The 21,071-nt window shown below is 39.6% G+C and overlaps 1 protein-coding gene across 1 annotated transcript in view; it reads right to left on the minus strand.

The window, feature by feature from the left end:
* Nucleotides 1-345: 345 nt before the first annotated feature.
* LOC119509983 overlaps nt 346-21,071 on the minus strand; it is a 72,867-nt gene continuing 52,141 nt past the window's right edge. Inside the window, exons 2-3 of the mRNA XM_037803928.1 lie at nt 8,566-8,786; nt 346-583 (exon numbers count right to left, since the gene is read on the minus strand). Of these exons, the coding sequence (XP_037659856.1) occupies nt 491-583; nt 8,566-8,786 (314 nt within the window). The 3' untranslated portion in view covers nt 346-490. The remainder of the gene's footprint in view (nt 584-8,565; nt 8,787-21,071) is intronic.

Raw genomic sequence — 21,071 nt, forward strand, 5'->3', positions numbered from 1 at the left:
ACGAATACTGAATCTTTCTATAAATATTTTTTTTAGATGCTAGGGTATTAGAATAGCTAGAAGGAATTAACTGAAAAGGTAGAACTGTAACCCATAAATTTCTTTGAAATTTGCTCTATAGCTACTCATTAAATTGTACTTTGGAAGTTATCACCTTTCTGTACATATCTTATATTTCACAATTAAGAAAGAACTGAAACAGAGGAAATGTATCCCATAACATTTTTTGAAATTACCTGTATAACCACTTGTTAAATCATACTTTGAAAGTTATCTCTTTTCTGTATATATGTTATATATCACAATAAGAAAATAACTGAAATTGTGGAACTGTAACCCATAATATTCTTTGAAATTTGCTCTCTAACTCCTTGTTAAAACATACTTTGAAAGTTATCACAGTTCTGTATATATGTTAAATTTCACAATAAAAAATGTATTTAAAAAAAAAAGGATGCCCAAAGAAGTCCAATTGATAAGGAGAAAAATATCATTCAAACAACAGATGGTAGTCTGGTGGGCTGTCCCTCTGTCCACAGGGTTCCTGCAGCAACTCTCCCCCTGAAACGGTGATAATTTCCTCCTAAATGGGAAAAAAAGAGGAAAATTTGCTTATAATCAAGAAGTGAAAATAAACACCCACCAAGATAGAAAGCCAGAAAACATGCATCTGCCTCCCCCTTGCCCAAATTTCTAGACATGACTGAAAAAAATCTTTTTTTCAAAAAACAAATAAATCCTCCCCCTTATGTGGGACATGACTCCCAGGGGTGTAAGTCTCCCTGGCAATGTGGGACATGACTCCCAAGGATGAGTCTGGACCTGACATTATGGGATTGTAAAAGTTTTCTTGACCAAAAGGGGGAAGAGAAATGAAACAAAATAAAGTTTCAGAGGCTAAGAGATCTCAGATGGAATCAAGAGGTCATTCTAGAGCTGATTCTTATGCATTATATAGATATCCCTTTTAGTTTTTGGTGTATTAGAATACCTAGAAGGAAATACCTGAAACTGTTGAACTGCAACCCAGTAGACTTGATTCTTGAAGATGACTGTGTAGTTATATAGCTTTTACAGTGTGACTCTGTAATTGTGAAAACCTTGCAACTGACACTCCCTTTATCAAGTATATGGACAGATGAGTAAGAAAATAAAGACAAAAAATAAATAAATAATGGTTGGGGGGTGGTATAAGGGGTTTGGGATGTTTTGGGTATTCTTTTTAATTTTTATTCTTATTTTTTTTTTTTTTGGAGTAATGAAAATGTTCAAAAATTGATTGTGGTGATGAATGCACAACTATATGATGATACCATGAACCACTGATTGTACATTTTGGATGATTATCTGGTATGTCAATATATCTCAATAAAATTGCATCAAAAAACAACAGGCAGACATTACAAGTAAACTACACACTAAAGTCTTAGGACTGCAGACATAAAAATCCTTTAAAAAGGTTAGCAAACTGAATTTAACAATGTATAGAAAGACTAATAAGTCACTACCAAATAGTGTTTATCCTAGAAATCAAGGTTGGTTTAACAATGGAAAAATCAAGCAACTATAATTCACTGAGTTCACAAAATAAAGGAGAAAAACTATATGATCATCTCAATAGACACAAAAAAGTACTTGACAAAATTCAACAACCACTCATGATAAAATTTGCAGGTATAAAAGGCATCTATGAAAACACTATAGGTAACATCATACTTAATGGTGCAACAGTGAATGATTTCCCCCTAAGAGCAGGAACAAGGTAAAGATGCTCAAACTTAACACTTTCATTCAATCAATATTGTGCTAAAGGTCTAAGCTGGTGCAATTAGGAAGGAAAAAATAAATAAAAAGACAAAGATTAGAAAGGAAGAAATAAAACTGCTTTTATTTGCAGACTATATAGCTGTTTACATTAAAAAATTCTAAGGAATCTTTAAAAAAAGAGAGAGATTACATAAACTGGCACATTGTCAGATATATAGGCAAAGGAAAAAGTCAACTGTTTCTGTATACTAGAAACAAACAAATGGAAAATAAAAATTTTAAAATACCATTTAAAGTAGCATTAAAATTGAAATACTTAAAGTTAAAAATTTACAAAACCTCTACACCAAAAAACTACAAAACATTGCTAAAAGAAATTAAAGACCTAAATAGACATACCATGTTCTTGGATTATCAACCTAATTATTAAGATGTCAATTTTCTCCAAATCAATTTATAAATTCAAGACAATCACCATCAAAATTCCAGGAGGATTTTATGGAAATTGACAAGCTGATCTAACATTTATTAAAAATTCAAAGCACCTAGGATTGATAAAACAATCTTGAAAAAGAAGAATAAAGCTGAAGACCTATACACTACCTGATTTCAAAACTTAGTATAAAACTACAGTAATTAAAACGGTGTGGTAATGGCATAAAAACACAGAAATAAATCAGTTAAATAAACTTCCCCTTATACAATTGATTTATAAGTCAAACTATCAATTTTAAAAATTGATAAACTTGACTTCATCAAACATCTCCTCTTCAAAAAACACCATTAAAAAATGGAAAGGCAAGCCAACAGACTGGGATAATATATTTGCAAAACATATATTTTACTAAGTCTTTGTATCCAGAATATATAAAGAATTCTCACAGCTCAATAAGAATAGAGATCATCCAAACAAAATTGGGCAAAATATTTTTTTAAGGAAGACAGACAATGACCAATAAGCATGTGAAAAAATGCTCAATATCATTAGACATCACAGAACTTAAAATTAAAACTACTGTGAGATGCCACTACATGCCCATTAAAACAGATTACAAACACTAATACCAACTGTTGACTAAGATGTGAAGCAACTAGAAATCTCATATTGTGCTGGTGGAAATGTAAAACGGTACAACTACTTTGGATAACTATTTTTTAAAACTGCCAAAATTAAAAGTACACTTCCCATACAACTCAGCCATTCCATTTCTGGATATTTACCCAAGAAAAATGAAAATCTATATCCACACAAAGACTCATATATGAACTTTCATAAAAGCGTTATTCACAAATGGCTTCATATTGGAAACAACCCAAATGACCATTTCCAAGTGATAGACAAAATGTGGCACATCATACAATGGAATCCCTCTCAGCAAAAATAAGGAATGAACATGAATAAATCTCAGAAATCATCATGCTGAGTGAAAGAAGCCAGACACAAAAGAGTAAATACTATATTGAGTTCATTAATACAAAATTCTAGAAAATGCAAATCACTATAATAAAAAGAGATAAGTGTTTGTCTAGGGCTGGGGGCAGAGGGAGAAATGGGCTGTGAAAGTGCATGAGGCTCTTTTTGGGGTGATGAAAACAATTCAGTGTAGTGATTGTGGTGGTGGTTTCACAGGTATATAAAATTTTCAAGGCTCATTAACATACACTTTAAATTGATTCAGTTAATTGTACATAAATTATACTTCATAAAGGTTAAAATTAATTTTAACATTAAATTAATTGATTAAAAACAACCAGAAACCCACAATGAGATACCACTCTAAACCCGATAGAATGGCTAAAATTAAAAAGCCTGACAATGTTAGGTGTTGATGAGGATGTGGTATAATTGGAGTCTCATATATTGCTGGTGGGAGTATAAAATGGAACAACCACTTTGGACAGTTTGGCAATTTCTCACAACATTAAACATGCACCTACTTAATAGAGCAAGACCCAAGAGAAATGAGAACACTTGTCCACACATGTGCACAAGAATGTTCACAGCAGCCTAATTCAAAATAGATATTGGAAACAACCGAAATGTCTATCAAAAAAGAATGGATAAATACATTGTAGTATATTCATATAAGGAACACTATTCCTGCAATAACACGGAACAAACTAATACATGCAACACTATGGATGAGTCTCAAAAATATTACCTTGACTGAAAGAAGCCAGATACAAAAGTGTACCTACCATATTACTACGTTTACATAAAATTCCAGAAAAGATGAATTAGGTAATCTATAGTGACAGGAAGCAGATCTGTGGTTGCATGGGACTAGGAATGGGGAAAAGGATTAACTGAAAAGAAGCACAAGGGAACATTTCTGGGGTGACAAGCGCTCTATATTGTGGTGGTGATCACACAGGTGTGTACATTTATTAAAACTCAAATTGTTTACTTAAAACAGATGCATATAATTACATGTATATTATACCTGAAAAAAACAGATTTTTAAAATATGCATATATGATGAGCAAGAAACTAGATATGGAAAAGTATATATTGTATATAATATTATATATTCTATTTAGATGAAATTCTAGAATAGACAAGCAAATCTTTGATAATAGAAATCAGAATACTGGTAACCTCTTGGTGTGGTGGTGGTGGAGCAAATAGTAGAAAAAGAATAAGAGTAAATTTTATGTGGAAAAAGAAATATTTTATATCTTGATATGGGTGTACTTGTCAAAATTGTACTTTTAAGATCTGTGTAGTTATCAATATGCAATTATACCTCAATAAAATGAAAACAGGGAGGGGGGGTCACCTGAAAAAAAAAAAATAAATCCTCCCCACTATGGGGGACATGACTCTCAAGGGTATAAATCTCCCTAGCAACATGGGTCACGACTCCAGGGATGAGCCTGGCCCTGGTATTGTAGGATTGAGAAAGCCTTCTTGGACCAAAAGGGGAAGAGAAATGAAATAAAATAAAGTTTCAGAGGCTGAGAGATTTCAAATGGACTTGAGAGGTCATTCTGGAGGTTATTCTTATGCATTACATAGATATCCCTTTTTAGTTTTTAGTGTATTAGAATAGTTAGAAGGAAATACCTAAAAACTGTTGAACTGCAATCCAGTAGCCTTGATTCTTGAAGATGATTGTATAACTATATAGCTTTTATGGTATGGCCGTGTAATTGTGAAAACCTTGTGAATGGCACTCCCTTTATCCAGTGTATGGAGAGATTAATAAGAAAATAAAGACAAAAAATAAATAAATAATAGTGGGGGGAAGGGGTATGGGATGTTTTGGGTGTTCTTTTTTATTTTTATTCTTTTTTCTTGGAGCAATGAAAATGTTCAAAAATTGATTGTGGTGAAATACACAACTATACGATGATAACATGAACCATTGATCGTACACTTTGGATGATTATCTGGTATGTCACTATATCTCAATCAAATTTCCTTAAAAAAAAACAACAAATAATCCAGAAAGGTACTGGAAAATAAGAAGGAAGGCTTTCAACAAAGCAAATATGTTGAAGAATACTTGAAAAACAAAAGGCATCCAAGATGAGATTGTCTGAGGAGACGTGAGCTAGGGGCTGAAGAAAGCATCAATGGGACAGGCTGGGGTACCCCAGGCAGAAGAGGTGTTGGCTACAGGTAGATCAGGAAGTGTGGGAGTGACATGCAGTTATTTGGGAGGACGAAATGACCTGAAAAGTTCAAGATGCTCCCATGCCCACAAGATGCCAACTTGGACCCCTACAGCCTGAAAGGTCTGGGTATGGGATAAAGAAACTGTCCACTGATGTATAAACAGGAAATATAAAGTTCAAATATGACTTCGTAACCCAAAATTTATAAATGTTTAAGGGAAACCATAATCTTAAAAGAAAGATGCCAAACTCAGCAGTAGAACTGACACCTAAGAAAATATCTAATGTTTATAAAACAAACAGAAAAAGCCTTTAAGAGGTGTGTCTTAATCTCCTCAGTGGAACAAGATTAGCCATCCATGAAACAAGAAACAGCTATTACAGAAAAAGAACCTATTAAAGAAACTAGAAATGAAAAGCATGACCATTTAAATTAAAAAGAAAAATCTCAATAACAGAACCGAATAACAGGATGGACATAACTAAAGAGCAATTCAGTAGCTGGATGAATTGACACATCCATAAGAAAGAAACATCTAAATAGGAAAAATGGAAAAGGATATGAACAGACAATTCACAGAATAAATCTGGGTGACCATTAAACATATGTGAAGATCCTCAGCCTCAGTGGTAATCAGAGATATGCAAGTTAAACAACAGTGAGACACAGTGTCTGCCCACCTGGTGGGAAAAAAATTAAGTGACTGATAATCCCCAGTGTTAGCAGCAGTATGAGGAGACAGCCTCCTACAGCTTAAGCAGGAGTGAGAATTGGCACCACATTTTGAAGAAAAACTCAGCAGATCTTTCCAAATTAAAATGTGGATACTCTTCTATCCAGCAATTCCAGTTCTACAGATCCATCCTACTGGCACATGTACACAAAGTGACATATACAAGAGGTCCCTGCAGATCTACTTGTGGTCACAAAAGGCTGGAAGCTATGTAGTGGCCATCAAAAGGAGAATAGTTAACTAAACTGTAATATACATCCACACCACGAAATACAATGGAGTATTTACAAAGGTAGCATACCTATATTGACATGGAAAGATCTCCTAGACATATTTTAACAATAGCCAGCATTTCCTGATAACTTACAGGTGTCAGGTATCTTGTTTCAGCATCTTATACAGTGATATCTGATTTAAGTCTCACAGTGACCCTACAAGGTGAGTGCTACCTTATGGAGGAGGAAACTACGGCATGAAAAGTTTGAGTAGTTGCCCAAAGCCTCACACAATAATGAAGTTGGAATTTAAAACTTGGCAGCCTGATTCCAAGGATTGTGTTTTTCTTAAATGCATTCTATGATTTATTAAGTATTTTTAAAATCTGTTTGCTAAGCTGTATGTAAAGAATTATCCTATTTATGCAAAAAATACCAAAACTCTGTATTTCCTTACATACATTAATTACTGTATTAATGCCCTGGAAAATACTCAGATAAGTACATGGCAAACTTATCATACAAAGTTAGGGATAGAATTAGGGAGATGAGGTAAAGGAGGCATTCACTCTGTATTGTATTTCATTTTACTTAGAATGAATCATTAATTGTGTAATTAAAGTTTTAATTTATAAAAGCTGGCCACCAGGTCTCCATATGGGTTTAGATGATAACTAAGAGTATTACAAACTGAGTTAGCCATTGGAAAAGCTTAGACTTGGACACCTTCAAAGACATCTGGTCTGAACATTCTGTGCAGAAATCCTGTCCACAGCATCCCTGAGAGATGGACATTAAAGCTTTGCTTGCACACTTCCAGGGACAATGAGCTCATCACTGCTCAAAACAACTTAAATTGGACAGGAAGAGCAAACAATGTGGTGTAGAGGAAAAAACAAAAGCTTTAGAGGCAAACATCCCAAAGCTTAACTCCCAATCCTAGCTAGTACCAGTCATGATAAGTTAGACAAATTACTCAGGCTCCTTAGCCTTGCTTTCCTGATCTGTGAAACGGGGCTAATATGCCTCCCTCCAGAGCAGTCATGAAGATCGAATGAGATCATGGATGTAGAGCAACTGGCTTAGGGCTTTGCACAGAGAAGTGCCAATAGCACACCTTCTTTCCCTTTCTTCCTTCTGGTTATTAAAAGGCTCTACCCAATACAAGTAGGAATCTGCCTAGATCCAGGTTAATCCCATTTTGAAGGCTGTACTCGAAACCCAGCATCCAAGTATTAATAAAGGGGTGATTTTCTATCATGCTTCGCTTATAAAGTCAGATTAAGAGCTATTCCCTGGATCCCTGGGGACATCCATGAAGGGAAAAGGATACAAACCCACGAGTCCCTATGATAGCAAAAGCCTCATGAGACAAATGATTCTTAGAACCTTTCTATACCTGCAAAGCTTGGGGACCAGGAGATGTTGGACCCCTGGAATCTCAGGGGCCTTGTCCTCCCAGGTCACTGAGTTCCACTTCTGGCTTTCTCCCAGTTACTACTGGGAGTGTAGCCACATTTACACTGAAGTTGCTTCTTATTATATACATGGAAAACAGTATCTTTCCCAATGTGGGGTCCAGGGTAGGGGGGTAGGGATAACAAAAAGAATGCTAGGAGACAAAAACCTTTCCTAACCATTTTACAGTTCTAGAGCACAGTCATGTACATTACCTCATTTAATGTCCATGGGGCTACAAGCTATGTATTTTTTATATCCAGTTGCATGGTTAAGAAACAGAAGCTGCTCAAGGTCACCTGCAAATTAAGTGTTGAAGCTGGTGCTCGAACAAAAGCAATAATAGTGCCACTACTAGAAAAGCTTCCTAATTGTGGGGTTTCCCACAATACTTCTATGAGTTGCCAGAGGTTTGGCCAGAATGTCAAGGGGGCATTCCTGAGAATGAATTCAGGGTGAGACATGAGCTTGGACAGGGGGCCAAGCAACCAGCCCCTAAGGTGAGATGAGGCCTGGGGACTGGGGTTAGCAGAGCTGGTTAGCTGAGAGACTGAACCAGAGAGAACAGTGGGACCCAGAGCTTAATCTATACAACCTCTGGGATCTTTGGCCCTGATGTTCTATATCTCTGTGGCCTTTCTGGCACTGCCTGCTCACTCTCTATCCCCCTGTATTAGAAGGCCTCCAGCCTTGCTCTGCCTACCTTGCTCTCTCTTTAGCTCAAATTTCTCCCAGAAACACCCCCCAAGCAGTACCCCCAAGAGGGATACCTTGTGGAAATCAATGAGATCTGTGAGCGTTGCATGGCGATTGGGGTCCACTCCCAGGAAGCTGTAAAAATCCCCCGAGGCATCCACAAGAAAGTGCTTGAACCCCTTCTGCAGGCGGTAGGAGAGGGTGTAACCCCAGATTTTATCACTGACCCGGACAAGAAATGCTCCCTCAGTCATGTTCTCGAGGAGATCTTCTGCATCTTCTCGGCTAATAATTCCTGGGTTGAAAAAAAGGGAAGACAGGAAAACTCAGCAGGTTCTGCAAACTCTTCCCCTGCCACCTTCACCCCCTGGTCTCTGTCCCACACCTGCTCATCAATCCACATGCCTTCAAGGGTGCTGGAGAAGGGAAGGGCCTCAGGGGCTGTCCGGCCACCTGCCTCAGGCCATAGAGGGGGCATCTTGGTCCAGAGCAAACTGCTGTGAGTTTGGAGGCAGAGTTTCTCCTGAGACCTCAGTTTAGCACACTTTCCTTCAAATTAAGCCACACTAATTTGGATTAATTGGATAAGCAAGGAATCTGTAATGAGCTGGAATTATAGCATCTATTGATTACAAATACAAGCAAACAAGCAGTGCCCTGTGGAGAGACTTAAGCATCCTGATTTAATGACTAGACAAGAATGACTTATGATTACTGCCTCAGTTATCTCTTTGGAACCCATAAACAAGCACTGAAAACTGTATTTCCCCTTAAGAAGGAAAAAGGCTTCCTCTGTTAACCTGTGGACGCTGAGGCAAGTAGTTTCATAATAGGAGTATCTAATTAAGAGTCATTCAACTCAAAGAACAAAATTTTCTAATGTCCTCAGGTCCTACACAGTGTTTGGGAATCAGATCTGGCAATTCCCAGAAAGGCCGTTAGGGAGCTGCCCACATCTGGGTAGTGTGTGACAGGTGATGTGTTTGGTAGACCAGGCGCTAAAAGGTGTTAGGGGACAGAGGGTGGCAGGAAGAAGAGTGAGGGAGTCAGAAGACCTTGATTGATGCCTCAACTCCACCCTTACCTGGCTATGTCATCTTCAGCCAAGCCTTCAACTACTTTAATGTTCTTTTGACATTTAAATGATAATCTTAACCCATCTACATTACAGGTGTATGATGACTTTCAAATTGATAAAGAACTTAAAATCATTTTATAAAGGAAGAGAAAATAGCTGTGGAAATGTTGAGTCTTGTTATCGCCCGTTACATTGGGGGAGAGATGAATTGTACCACATTGTCCCTTTACACATACACATACACCATATATTCAGTGGGATCATTCACTGTCAATGGCATAGCAGAGGGTAGAGGGTAGCTGAAGCAGTGAGGCAGTGAATGGGAAAGTGAAGTGGGCCTTAAGGGCAGGGTAGATTCTATGTGAGCAGTAAGGAGTGTTAACGAGGTATAGAGTGAGAAGAGGGGATAATATGAATGAAGAGTCAGAGTGAAGAATAAGAATGAAACATCCATAAGACATTTATATAAATGTAACATGAGAGAAGCTAATCTAAATCTCAGAAGTTTAAGTCACATGGAGAATGAAGTGAAAAGGTCTAAAAACATATACTCTGAGCTCCAAAGAAGAGAAGAGAAGCGAAAAGAATGGGGAGGAGGCAATACTTAAAGAGTGAATGGTTAAGAATTAACCAAAGACACATAACAGTGAAACTCCACAAAGCTACACAATGTCCCATTTTAGCAACTGGAAGGAAGAGGCAGATTACCTATGTACTGGTTTGAAGCTGTTATGCATCCCAGAAAAGGCCATGTTCTTTTAATCCATTCCTGTGGGTGCAGACCTGTTGTGAGTGGGACCTTTGGGTTAGGTTATTCCAATTTGAGATGTTGGCCACCACATCTTATGAAAGTATAAAAGACAGAAAAAGCCCAGAAGCCTATAGAGAAAAAGCCCCCAGAGGAGCTGAGAGAGGGAGCCACTGAAGCCAGAAGCTGAAAGCAATGAAACCCAGGAAGGAAGGACCAGCAGAACCTGGCCATGTGCCTTCCAATGTGACAGAGGTATCCCAGATGCCAGAGGCCTTTCTTCAGAGAATTACCAGCCTGTTGATGCCTTCATTTGGAAATGTTCATGGCTTTAGAACTGTAAATTTGTAAGCAAATAAATTCCCATTGTAAAAGCTAACCGATTTCTGATATATTGCATTCTGGCAGCTTTAGCAAAACAAAAAAACCTACAAGAATAAAAAATTAGACTGATGGCTGACTTGTCAGTTCCAACAATAGAATCCAAAGGGCAATGGAATAAAATTTTCAGTGTGCTCAGAGAAAAACAACTGTGTTCAATGAAACCATCTTTCAAGGATAAGACTAAAATAGTCATTTTCAGAAAAAAATTGAGGGAGTTGACTACTAAAGGAAATTTTAAAGGATATATTTAAAGAAGAAGAAAACTATCTTGGATGGAGAATATGAGATGCTAGAAGGAATGTTAAACAAAGATAAAATCTATAAATTGCTACAAACAGATTTGTTTAGATCACACTAAACAAATATTGACTTATAAAATAATAGTAGTAGTTAATTTGATGGCTTTAAAAAGATAGAACCGTAAAACTGGACAACATCACATCATTTGGGATGAGGGTAATTGGAGCAAAAACTTCTGTTCGTTCAGAAAGAGGGTAAAGATATATATTTGTATTTATATTAACTTTAGAGCATGTTAAGTATGCATGCTAAATTATCTAAATTAGCCACTAAAAGACAAGCATTGAGAGTGGTATAACCTCAAAAGTATAGAAGAAGAAAAATGGAATGAGAAAAAAATTTCAATGCAGAGTCAAAAAAGCAAATACCTGAAGAATACATACACTATGATTACATTTAGACTGAGTTGGAAATATTGCAAAGCTAAACATCATATTGCTTGGAGAGTACACACGCACATGCATATTAAATCAAAGAAATGATGGACAAAATATTCAGGATAAGGATCATATCTGGATGAAGGGAGAGGGCTGGGATGGTGAGAAGCACACGGGCTTCCAAGAACTGATGATGTTTCCACTTGTTAAGCTTTCTTTATACCTTTCACATATGTATGTACTTGTGTTGTATATATTCAATATTTAATATTTAAAATATTTTAATATGTTTCTCTGTAGCTTCCCACATACTGATGCTACGACATGTATCAAAATCAGTCATGCCCTTCTGTGCAGATGGGGACATTATCGCCTAGAACAAAAAGGTCACTAATGAGCTTTAAATCTAGATGCTGACTCAAGTCCCCTCAACAGTGGTTCTCCAGATCCCACTTCCAAAGAGCCTTTCACATGCATTAGTAATGTCTGAATATGTGGCCAGGTTTGAGACTCACAGAGCTAGAGTCTCTAGTCTTCTTACAAGCCAGTCTTGGCAGAGAGATGAAAAGGGGTTTTTACATTCTAGAAAGTCCCTCTACATTCAGAGCAATACTTGGAGTTTGGAACAGAGTTTTAAAGAAGTTCTCTAGAGGAGATCCAGGATAGCTCTGTGAGAAGTCCCTGCCAAACAACAATGGAAAGGAGAGAGCCTTTCTGGGCAGAAGGGAAGATGTACTCCAGCTGAGCAAAGAAGTCCAGGTTGGCTTCCACTCTCCCCAAACCTGCACATTAATATTGAGGTGGGACCAACAGCTCCCAGTCCCAACCTGTTCCTACACCCTGAGCACAAGCCCCTGTGCATTCTTCCTGACACATCGCCCCGATCATCACCCTAGATTCCTGACGGATCCCTCAAGCACCACCAACAACTTTATGTTCACTGTCAAAGTGTTCATTCCATCAGCGCTAATCAGCGGCAGCCCTGGGAAAGGCAAGGCACTTTAAGGACTCTTTCAAAAGACACTCTGCACTAAGGGACCCATAAATCCACAGGTTCGCAAATCCTCAAAGCCAGCTCGGGCTTGGGTTCCAGCCCCACCTCCACCTCCAAACCATTTCCCAAAATCATTAGCTTAGTATTGAACCTGAGTAACCAAATGAGCTCTTTTTATTTCCCTGATAGGGCTTCTTCCTGAAAAGAAAGAAATGCAGGCAGGCCAGACACGACATTTTACTTTTTATGGGTCTCAATTTATCTGCCACGCATATTTCTTCAAGCTTTCACTGCAGCTACGCCTCAGCGGCCGACAACTCCTCCATTACCGCTTAGCTCATTCTCATTCAGTTTTGTGACTTTCCTTTCTTATTGCCATACTCTCTCCAGATGATATCATTAAGGAGGTTAGAATTATTAAGCTTTTCATTCTCAACAGTTTCTCAAAGCATCCTAAAGCCACAGAGATTGTGATGAATGGGTTCAAATGCCTTCATTCTTTTACAACTCCAAATGAAATTTAACTGCAGCTAACTGCTGAGACAAGGGTTTCACTGGATGAGCTTCTTGGTTCCAGAGATATTTATGCACAAGAGGCAATGCCCCATGCCCACAACTGTCTGCTCCAAGCTGACATGCCACATTCTTATCCTTACTGCTGCCCTTCATGACAGAAGGGTTGTACCACCCGGCAGATGGACTTCTGAATCTGGCAGCAAAGGTCCTGTGTGACACTTACCTGGGCTGGATTTATTCACTTACTGCTATGATTATTTGATTAATGTCAGTCTCACTGACTGGGCTGACTGCTCCGCTAGGGCAGAAGCCAGGTTATTTTTCCTCTCTGTGATGGGCATTGTTTGGCTTTTCCTGCCACAGACCATTCCTTCTTCTTCTGGCAAGGGTACCTGACCTTCTTTTGGGAAACCACATCCTCTCACTCACTGTATGTAGTTCCAGTGGGATGGACGCTGCCTTCAAACCCGGTGCAGTCATGTGACTCAGGCCTAGCCAATCAGACAGCTGGCCATCCTGATTGGTTCAGGAGAGGGCATGTGACCAAACCAGAGTCAACGGAACACAATCCTGGGACTAAGTGGGACTACTGAGAAAAAAGCATGCCCTCCTTCTGGCTGGAATTCAGCCTAAGAGAATGTGGGCAGGCAACCACAGTCAGATACCCTGCTTGAGAATCGAAACAACAGAAAGAGGAGCAGAGTTGAGATGGAGAGAAGCCAGCTGCTGAAGCAAAGCCTGAAGCTGGATCTACCTCTGAGTTTTTCAGGCACATGAGCTAAGAAATTCTCAGATTAAATGCTTCTTGTACTTTGTTATGCAGCAATATTGAGGCAATAACTGACTAATTCCCCTTTTCTTTTCCCGCTTGCTGGCAACTAGAGCACAAGCATGTGGCCTGAACTCAGCCAATCACATGCTTCCATTCAGGGCTTTGAAGCTGCTGGGAATGATGCAAAGACGCAAGAGACAGAGATCAGTAGGGGCTGCATGTGCCCAAAGGTGGGAGTTCCAGAACCAGAACCCCTACCAGTCTGTCCTGAGGCCTGACCTTGGCTGGGTTCTCACAGGCCTGGCCTAGAACTCCTTTGATCTCTGGCCATATTCTAAACCTAGTTCTTCCACATTCCTATCAATATATTGATTTTCTTTCTCTCTTTTTTTTCTTATCTCTCTGTCTCCATCCCTTCCCCTCTCCTTCTTTCTCTGTTAGAATAGCCAGAATTGGTTTCTGGACCTGACTGGGAAACTAGTTGGTGTGAAAGTGTTGAGAAGCAAAGATCTAGGTATTAAGCCATAAGGGATATGAGTGAAAAAGAAAGACTTGAACATCATTTCTGGTAGGAAGGAGAGCCTTTCCCAGTCTAGAGTCAATGTGTATGTTGCTTGTGCCACCAGAGTTAGGGACTATCCATTCATCCACCTTTCCCCCTTCCCTATGCACTGACAATAGAGATTGGCCTTGGTGGCCAAGCCATTAGTCAGAGGTGGCAAATAAGTTGCTTTGAGGCTGCCACCCTATGCCCCCTTGTCTGTGGCAGACATTATTAATCAACCTCCTCATTCTTTCCTCCTAGGTCTCGATGTAGCTTCAGAATATTCCTTGGGCAGCACTCCAGGTGGCCACTGTCATCAACAAGAAGTACTTGGCAGTGCAGAGGACAGCTGGGAAGACAGATTTAAAAGGGGAGAATAGAAGGCAAGTTGGAGGACAGAGCTAAAGACAATGAGAAGTCCAAAAAGCAGTGTGGTAGAGAAATGTCATATTCATGTGGCAGAGCTAGCAGTCGACAATGAGCTGTACGATTAAGAGCAGATTTGCCTACAGCCATCACAGTACTGTTGAAGAGGTGTAGATTCCAACCTAATAACTGCAGAAAGAGGCTGAGAATGGGCTGCAGTATAAGCATATCCCAGCCCTTCCCATGTTTGCTAAGAAGGCCTGCTTTTGGAAAGGTTGGTGTTGACACCTGTTTGCAACCTGGCTTGACGTTCCTATGCATAGAGAACATATCAAGGCAATGACCAGGTGACTATAACATGGAGGTTAAGAGGCTTACCCAAGGTTTCACAGGTTATAAGATGGAGCCAAGACTGATTCAGATTCATAGCCCATCTCATCTTCACGAAAGATCAGCAAACTGAAACTCAGGCAGATACAATGATTTGCTCCAGACTACACAAATGGAAATTGGAGAAGCTGGACTTTGAAGCCAGTGTCTTCTTCAACAAATGGGAAAGGATTTGCAGATTCAATTCAGCACATATTTACTGAAAGCCTACAGTGTTCCAGGCACTTTTCTAGGCACTGAGGACAGAGCAGTGAGCAAAACAGACAAAAATCCTTGCCCAGTGGAGCTGACATGGCTGTGGGGATCAGGTCAAGACTGCATTTGCCATGTGAACCCAACCACGTGGCATGCACATGTGCCCCACTCTGCTTGCTAGTCTATTCTCTTCCTGCCCAGCCACATGACCACTACCATGAACAGCAGAGCTTCTCACCCCCACCCTTTGACCCCATGCCATACAAGTCCCCTTCTTAAAATGGCACAATAACAATACTTTTACTTCTCATCTGGGTAGGGTTTAAAGTTTATAAAATGCCTTCACATAAATGGTCTGGCTTTACCTTCATGTCACCCTTGGGGAATAGGGGGTATTTATCCCATTTTATAGATGAAGAAAACATGGTCCAGAGACATTAAGTGATTTGCCAGAGCCCACACAGCTGGTAAGGTGGCAGCAAGGGCAGCAAGTTTTTGATGCCAGGCTCAGAAGAAGGCATATCTTGGGCAAGCAAACTACCCTCTCTGGGGCTCAATTTCTTCACCTGAAAAATCATAATAGTGGACGCACTATTATAGTGGAATCCTAATAGTGCCTGCACTTCATAGTTTTTTAAAGGAAGATTAAATGAGTTGATATAGTTAATGTGCTTAGAGCTGTATCTGGAACATCACAATTGCTCAATAAATGCTGGCCATCATCATCATCACTTTCATCAACATTGTCATCATTCCCTGTGAACCCATTTGTAAATAAGACCTTTGAAGGTGTTATTAGTTCAGGTGTGCCCAAACTAAATGAGGGTAGCTTTAATCCAATATACCTAAAGTCCTTATAAGCAAAGGAAATTGGACACAGAAGGAGAAGCTGCAGGGAACAGCCAGAAGCTGGAAGTCAACAGAACCCAGAGGAGAAAGAAGATACCACCTTGCCATGGGATGGAAAAGGAAGAGAACCCCAAAGATTTCCACGTAGCCAGTAGATACCGATCCCAGGAGGAAGCCTGCCTTCCAGCCTCTGAAACCATGAGCCAATAAATTCCCAGTGTCAAACCAACTCACTGTATGTATGGCATTTGTTTTAGCAGCTAGGAAACTAATACATGCACTGTCAAATCCAAGTCATCCAACCCTTTTTAGGTTCTAATGAATTGGACTAGCTAGCAGTAAATACCTAAAACTATCAAACTACAACCCAGAACCCATGAATCTTGAAGACGATTGTATAAAAATGTAGCTCATGAGGGGTGACAATGTGATTGCGAAAGCCATATGGACCACACTCCCCTTTGTCCAGTGTACGGATGCATGAGTAGAAAAATTGGGGGGGAGGGGGAGGCACCCAGTGTTCTTTTTTACTTTAATTGTTCTTTTTCACTGTAATTTTTATTCTTATTATTTTTGTGTGTGTGGTAATGAAAATGCTCAAAAATTAATTTTGGTGATGAATGCACAACTATATAATGGTACTGTGAACAACTGAATGTACGCTTTGTGTGACTGCATGGTATGTGAATATATCTCAATAAAAATGAATTAGAGGCGGGGCAAGATGGCAGACAGGTGAGCTGTATGTTTTAGTTACTCCTCCAGGAAGGTAGGTAGAAAGCCAGGAACTGCGTGGACTGGACACCACAGAGCAATCTGACTCTGGGCATACTTCATACAACACTCATGAAAATGTCGAACTGCTGAGATCAGCGAAATCTGTAAGTTTTTGCGGCCAGGGGACCCGCGCCCCTCCCTGCCAGGCTCAGCCCGTGGGAGGAGGGGCTGTCAGCTCCGGGAAGGAGAAGGGAGAACTGCAGTGGCAGCCCTTATCAGAAACTCATTTTACTGATCCAAACTCCAACCATAGATAGACTGAGACCAGACACCAGAGAATCTGAGAGCAGCCAGCCCAGCAGAGAGGAGACAGGCATAGAAAAAAAAAAACAACACAAAAAACTCCAAAATAAAAGCAGAGGATTTTTGGAGTTCTGGTGAACACACAAAGGGGAAGGGCGGAGCTCAGGCCTTGAGGCGCATATGCAAATCCCGAAGAAAAGCTGATCTGTCTGCCCTGTGGACCTTTCCTTAATGGCCCTGGTTGCTTTGTCTATTAGCATTTCAATAACCCATTAGATCTCTGAGGAGGGCCCTTTTTTTTTTTTTTTTTTTTTTAATACTTTTTTCTTTTTCTAAAACAATTACTCTAAGAAGCCCAATACAGAAAGCTTCAAAGACTTTCAATTTGGGCACGTCAAGTCAAGAGCAGAACTAAGAGAGCTCTGAGACAAAAGGCAATAATCCAGTGGCTGAGAAAATTCACTAAACACCACAACTTCCCAAGAAAAGGGGGGTGTCTGCTCACAGCCACCATCCTGGTGGACAGGAAACACTCCTGCCCATCGCCAGCCCCATAGCCCAGAGCTGCCCGAGACAACCCAGTGTGACGGAAGTGCTTCAAATAACAGGCACACACCACAAAACTGGGCATGGACATTAGCCTTCCCTGTAACCTCAGCTGATTGTCCCAGAGTTGGGAAGGTGGAGCAGTGTGAATTAACAAAGCCCCACTCAGCCATCATTTGAGCAGACTGGGAGCCTCCCTACACAGCCCAGCATCCTAGAACTGCCCTGGGGGGACGGCACTCACCTGTGACATAGCACAGTCATCCCTCAACAGAGGACCCGGGGTGCACAGCCTGGAAGAGGGGCCCACTTGCAAGTCTCAGGAGCCATACGCCAATACCAAGGACTTGTGGGTCAGTGGCAGAGACAAACTGTGGCAGGACTGAACTGAAGGATTAGACTATTGCAGCAGCTTTAAAACTCTAGGATCACCAGGGAGATTTGATTGTTAGGGCCACCCCCCCTCCCCAACTGCCCAGAAACACGCCCCACATACAGGGCAGGCAACACCAACTACACACGCAAGCTTGGTACACCAATTGGGCCCCACAAGACTCACTCCCCCACTCCCCAAAAAGGCTAAGCAGAGGAGAACTGGCTTGTGGAGAACAGGTGGCTCGTGGATGCCACCTGCTGGTTAGTTAGAGAAAGTGTACTCCACGAAGCTGTAGATCTGATAAATTAGAGATAAGGACTTCAATAGGTCTACAAACCCTAAAAGAACCCTATCAAGTTCAGCAAATGCCACGAGGCCAAAAACAACAGAAAATTATAAAGCATATGAAAAAACCAGACGATATGGATAACCCAAGCCCAAGCACCCAACTCAAAAGAACAGAAGAGACACACACACCTAGAGCAGCTACTCAAAGAACTAAAGATGAACAATGAGACCATACTACGGGAGACAAAGGAAATCAAGAAGACCCTAGAAGAGCATAAAGAAGACATTGCAAGACTAAATAAAAAAATGGATGATCTTATGGAAATTAAAGAAACTGCTGACCAAATTAAAAAGATTCTGGACACTCATAGTACAAGACTAGAGGAAGTTGAACAATGAATCAGTGACCTGGAAGATGACAGAATGGAAAATGAAAGCATAAAAGAAACAATGGGGAAAAAAATTGAAAAAATTGAAATGGACCTCAGGGATATGATAGATAATATGAAACGTCCGAATATAAGACTCATTGGTGTCCCAGAAGGGGAAGAAAAGGGTAAAGGTCTAGGAAGAGTATTCAAAGAAATTGTTGGGGAAAACTTCCCAAATCTTCTAAACAACATAAATACACAAATCATAAATGCTCAGCGAACTCCAAATAGAATAAATCCAAATAAACCCAGTCCGAGACATATACTGATCACACTGTCAAACACAGAAGAGAAGGAGCAAGTTCTGAAAGCAGCAAGAGCAAAGCAGTTCACCACATACAAAGGAAACAGCATAAGACTAAGTAGTGACTACTCAGCAGCCACCATGGAGGCGAGAAGGCAGTGGCACGATATATTTAAAATTCTGAGTGAGAAAAATTTCCAGCCAAGAATACTTTATCCAGCAAAGCTCTCCTTCAAATTTGAGGGAGAGCTTAAATTTTTCACACACAAACAAATGCTGAGAGAATTTGCTAACAAGAGACCTGCCCTACTGGAGATACTAAAGGGAGCCCTACAGACAGAGAAACAAAGACAGGACAGAGAGACTTGGAGAAAGGTTCAGTACTAAAGAGATTCGGTATGGGTACAATAAAGGATATTAATAGAGAGAGGGAAAAATATGGCAAACATAAACCAAAGGATAAGAAGGCCGATTCAAGAAATGCCTTCACGGTTATAACGTTGAATGTAAATGGATTAAACTCCCCAATTAAAAGATATAGATTCGCAGAATGGATCAAAAAAAATGAACCATCAATATGTTGCATACAAGAGACTCATCTTAGACACAGGGACACAAAGAAACTGAAAGTGAAAGGATGGAAAAAATATTTCATGCAACCTACAGCCAAAAGAAAGCAGGTGTAGCAATATTAATCTCAGATAAAATAGACTTCAAAGGCAGGGATGTTTTGAGAGACAAAGAAGGCCACTACATACTAATAAAAGTGGCAATTCAGCAAGAAGAAATAACAATCGTAAATGTCTATGCACCCAATCAAGGTGCCACAAAATACATGAGAGAAACTGGCAAAACTAAAAGAAGCAATTGATGTTTCCACAATAATTGTGGGAGACTTCAACACATCACTCTCTCCTATAGATAGATCAACCAGACAGAAGACCAATAAGGAAACTGAAAACCTAAACAATCTGATAAATGAATTAGATTTAACAGACATATACAGGACATTACATCCCAAATCACCAGGATACACATACTTTTCTAGTGCTCACGGAACCTTCTCCAGAATAGATCATATGCTGGGACATAAAACAAGCCTCAATAAATTTAAAAAGATTGAAATTATTCAAAGCACATTCTCTGACCACAATGGAATACAATTAGAAGTCAATAACCATCAGAGACTTAGAAAATTCACAAATACCTAGAGGTTAAACAACACACTCGTAAACAATCAGTGGGTTAAAGAAGAAATAGCAAGAGAAATTGCTAAATATATAGAGACGAATGAAAATGACAACACAACATACCAAAACCTATGGGATGCAGCAAAAGCAGTGCTAAGGGGGAAATTTATAGCACTAAACGCATATATTAAAAAGGAAGAAAGAGCCAAAATCAAAGAACTAATGGATCAACTGAAGAAGCTAGAAAATGAACAGCAAACCAATCCTAAACCAAGTACAAGAAAAGAAATAACAAGGATTAAAGCAGAAATAAATGACATAGAGAACAAAAAAACAATAGAGAGGATAAATATCACCAAAAGTTGGTTCTTTGAGAAGATCAACAAGATTGACAAGCCCCTAGCTAGACTGACAAAATAAAAAAGAGAGAAGACCCATATAAACAAAATAATGAATGAAAAAGGTGACATAACTGCAGATCCTGAAGAAATTAAAAAAATTATAAGAGGATATTATGAACAACTGTATGGCAACAAACTGGACAATGTAGAAGAAATGGACAATTTCCTGGAAACATATGAACAACCTAGACTGACCAGAGAAGAAATAGAAGACCTCAACCAACCCATCACAAGCAAAGAGATCCAATCAGTCATCAAAATCTTCCCACAAATAAATGCCCAGGGCTAGATGGCTTCACAGGGGAATTCTACCAAACTTTCCAGAAAGAACTGATACCAATCTTACTCAAACTCTTTCAAAACATTGAAGAAAAGGGAACACTACCTAACTCATTTTATGAAGCTAACATCAATCTAATACCAAAACCAGGCAAAGATGCTACAAAAAAGGAAAACTACCGGCCAATCTCCCTAATGAATATAGATGCAAAAATCCTCAACAAAATACTTGCAAATCGAATCCAAAGACACATCAAAAAAATCATACACCATGACCAAGTGGGGTTCATTC

Source organism: Choloepus didactylus, chromosome 15, assembly GCF_015220235.1.
Source record: "Choloepus didactylus isolate mChoDid1 chromosome 15, mChoDid1.pri, whole genome shotgun sequence".
NCBI classification, from domain to species: domain Eukaryota; kingdom Metazoa; phylum Chordata; class Mammalia; order Pilosa; family Megalonychidae; genus Choloepus; species Choloepus didactylus.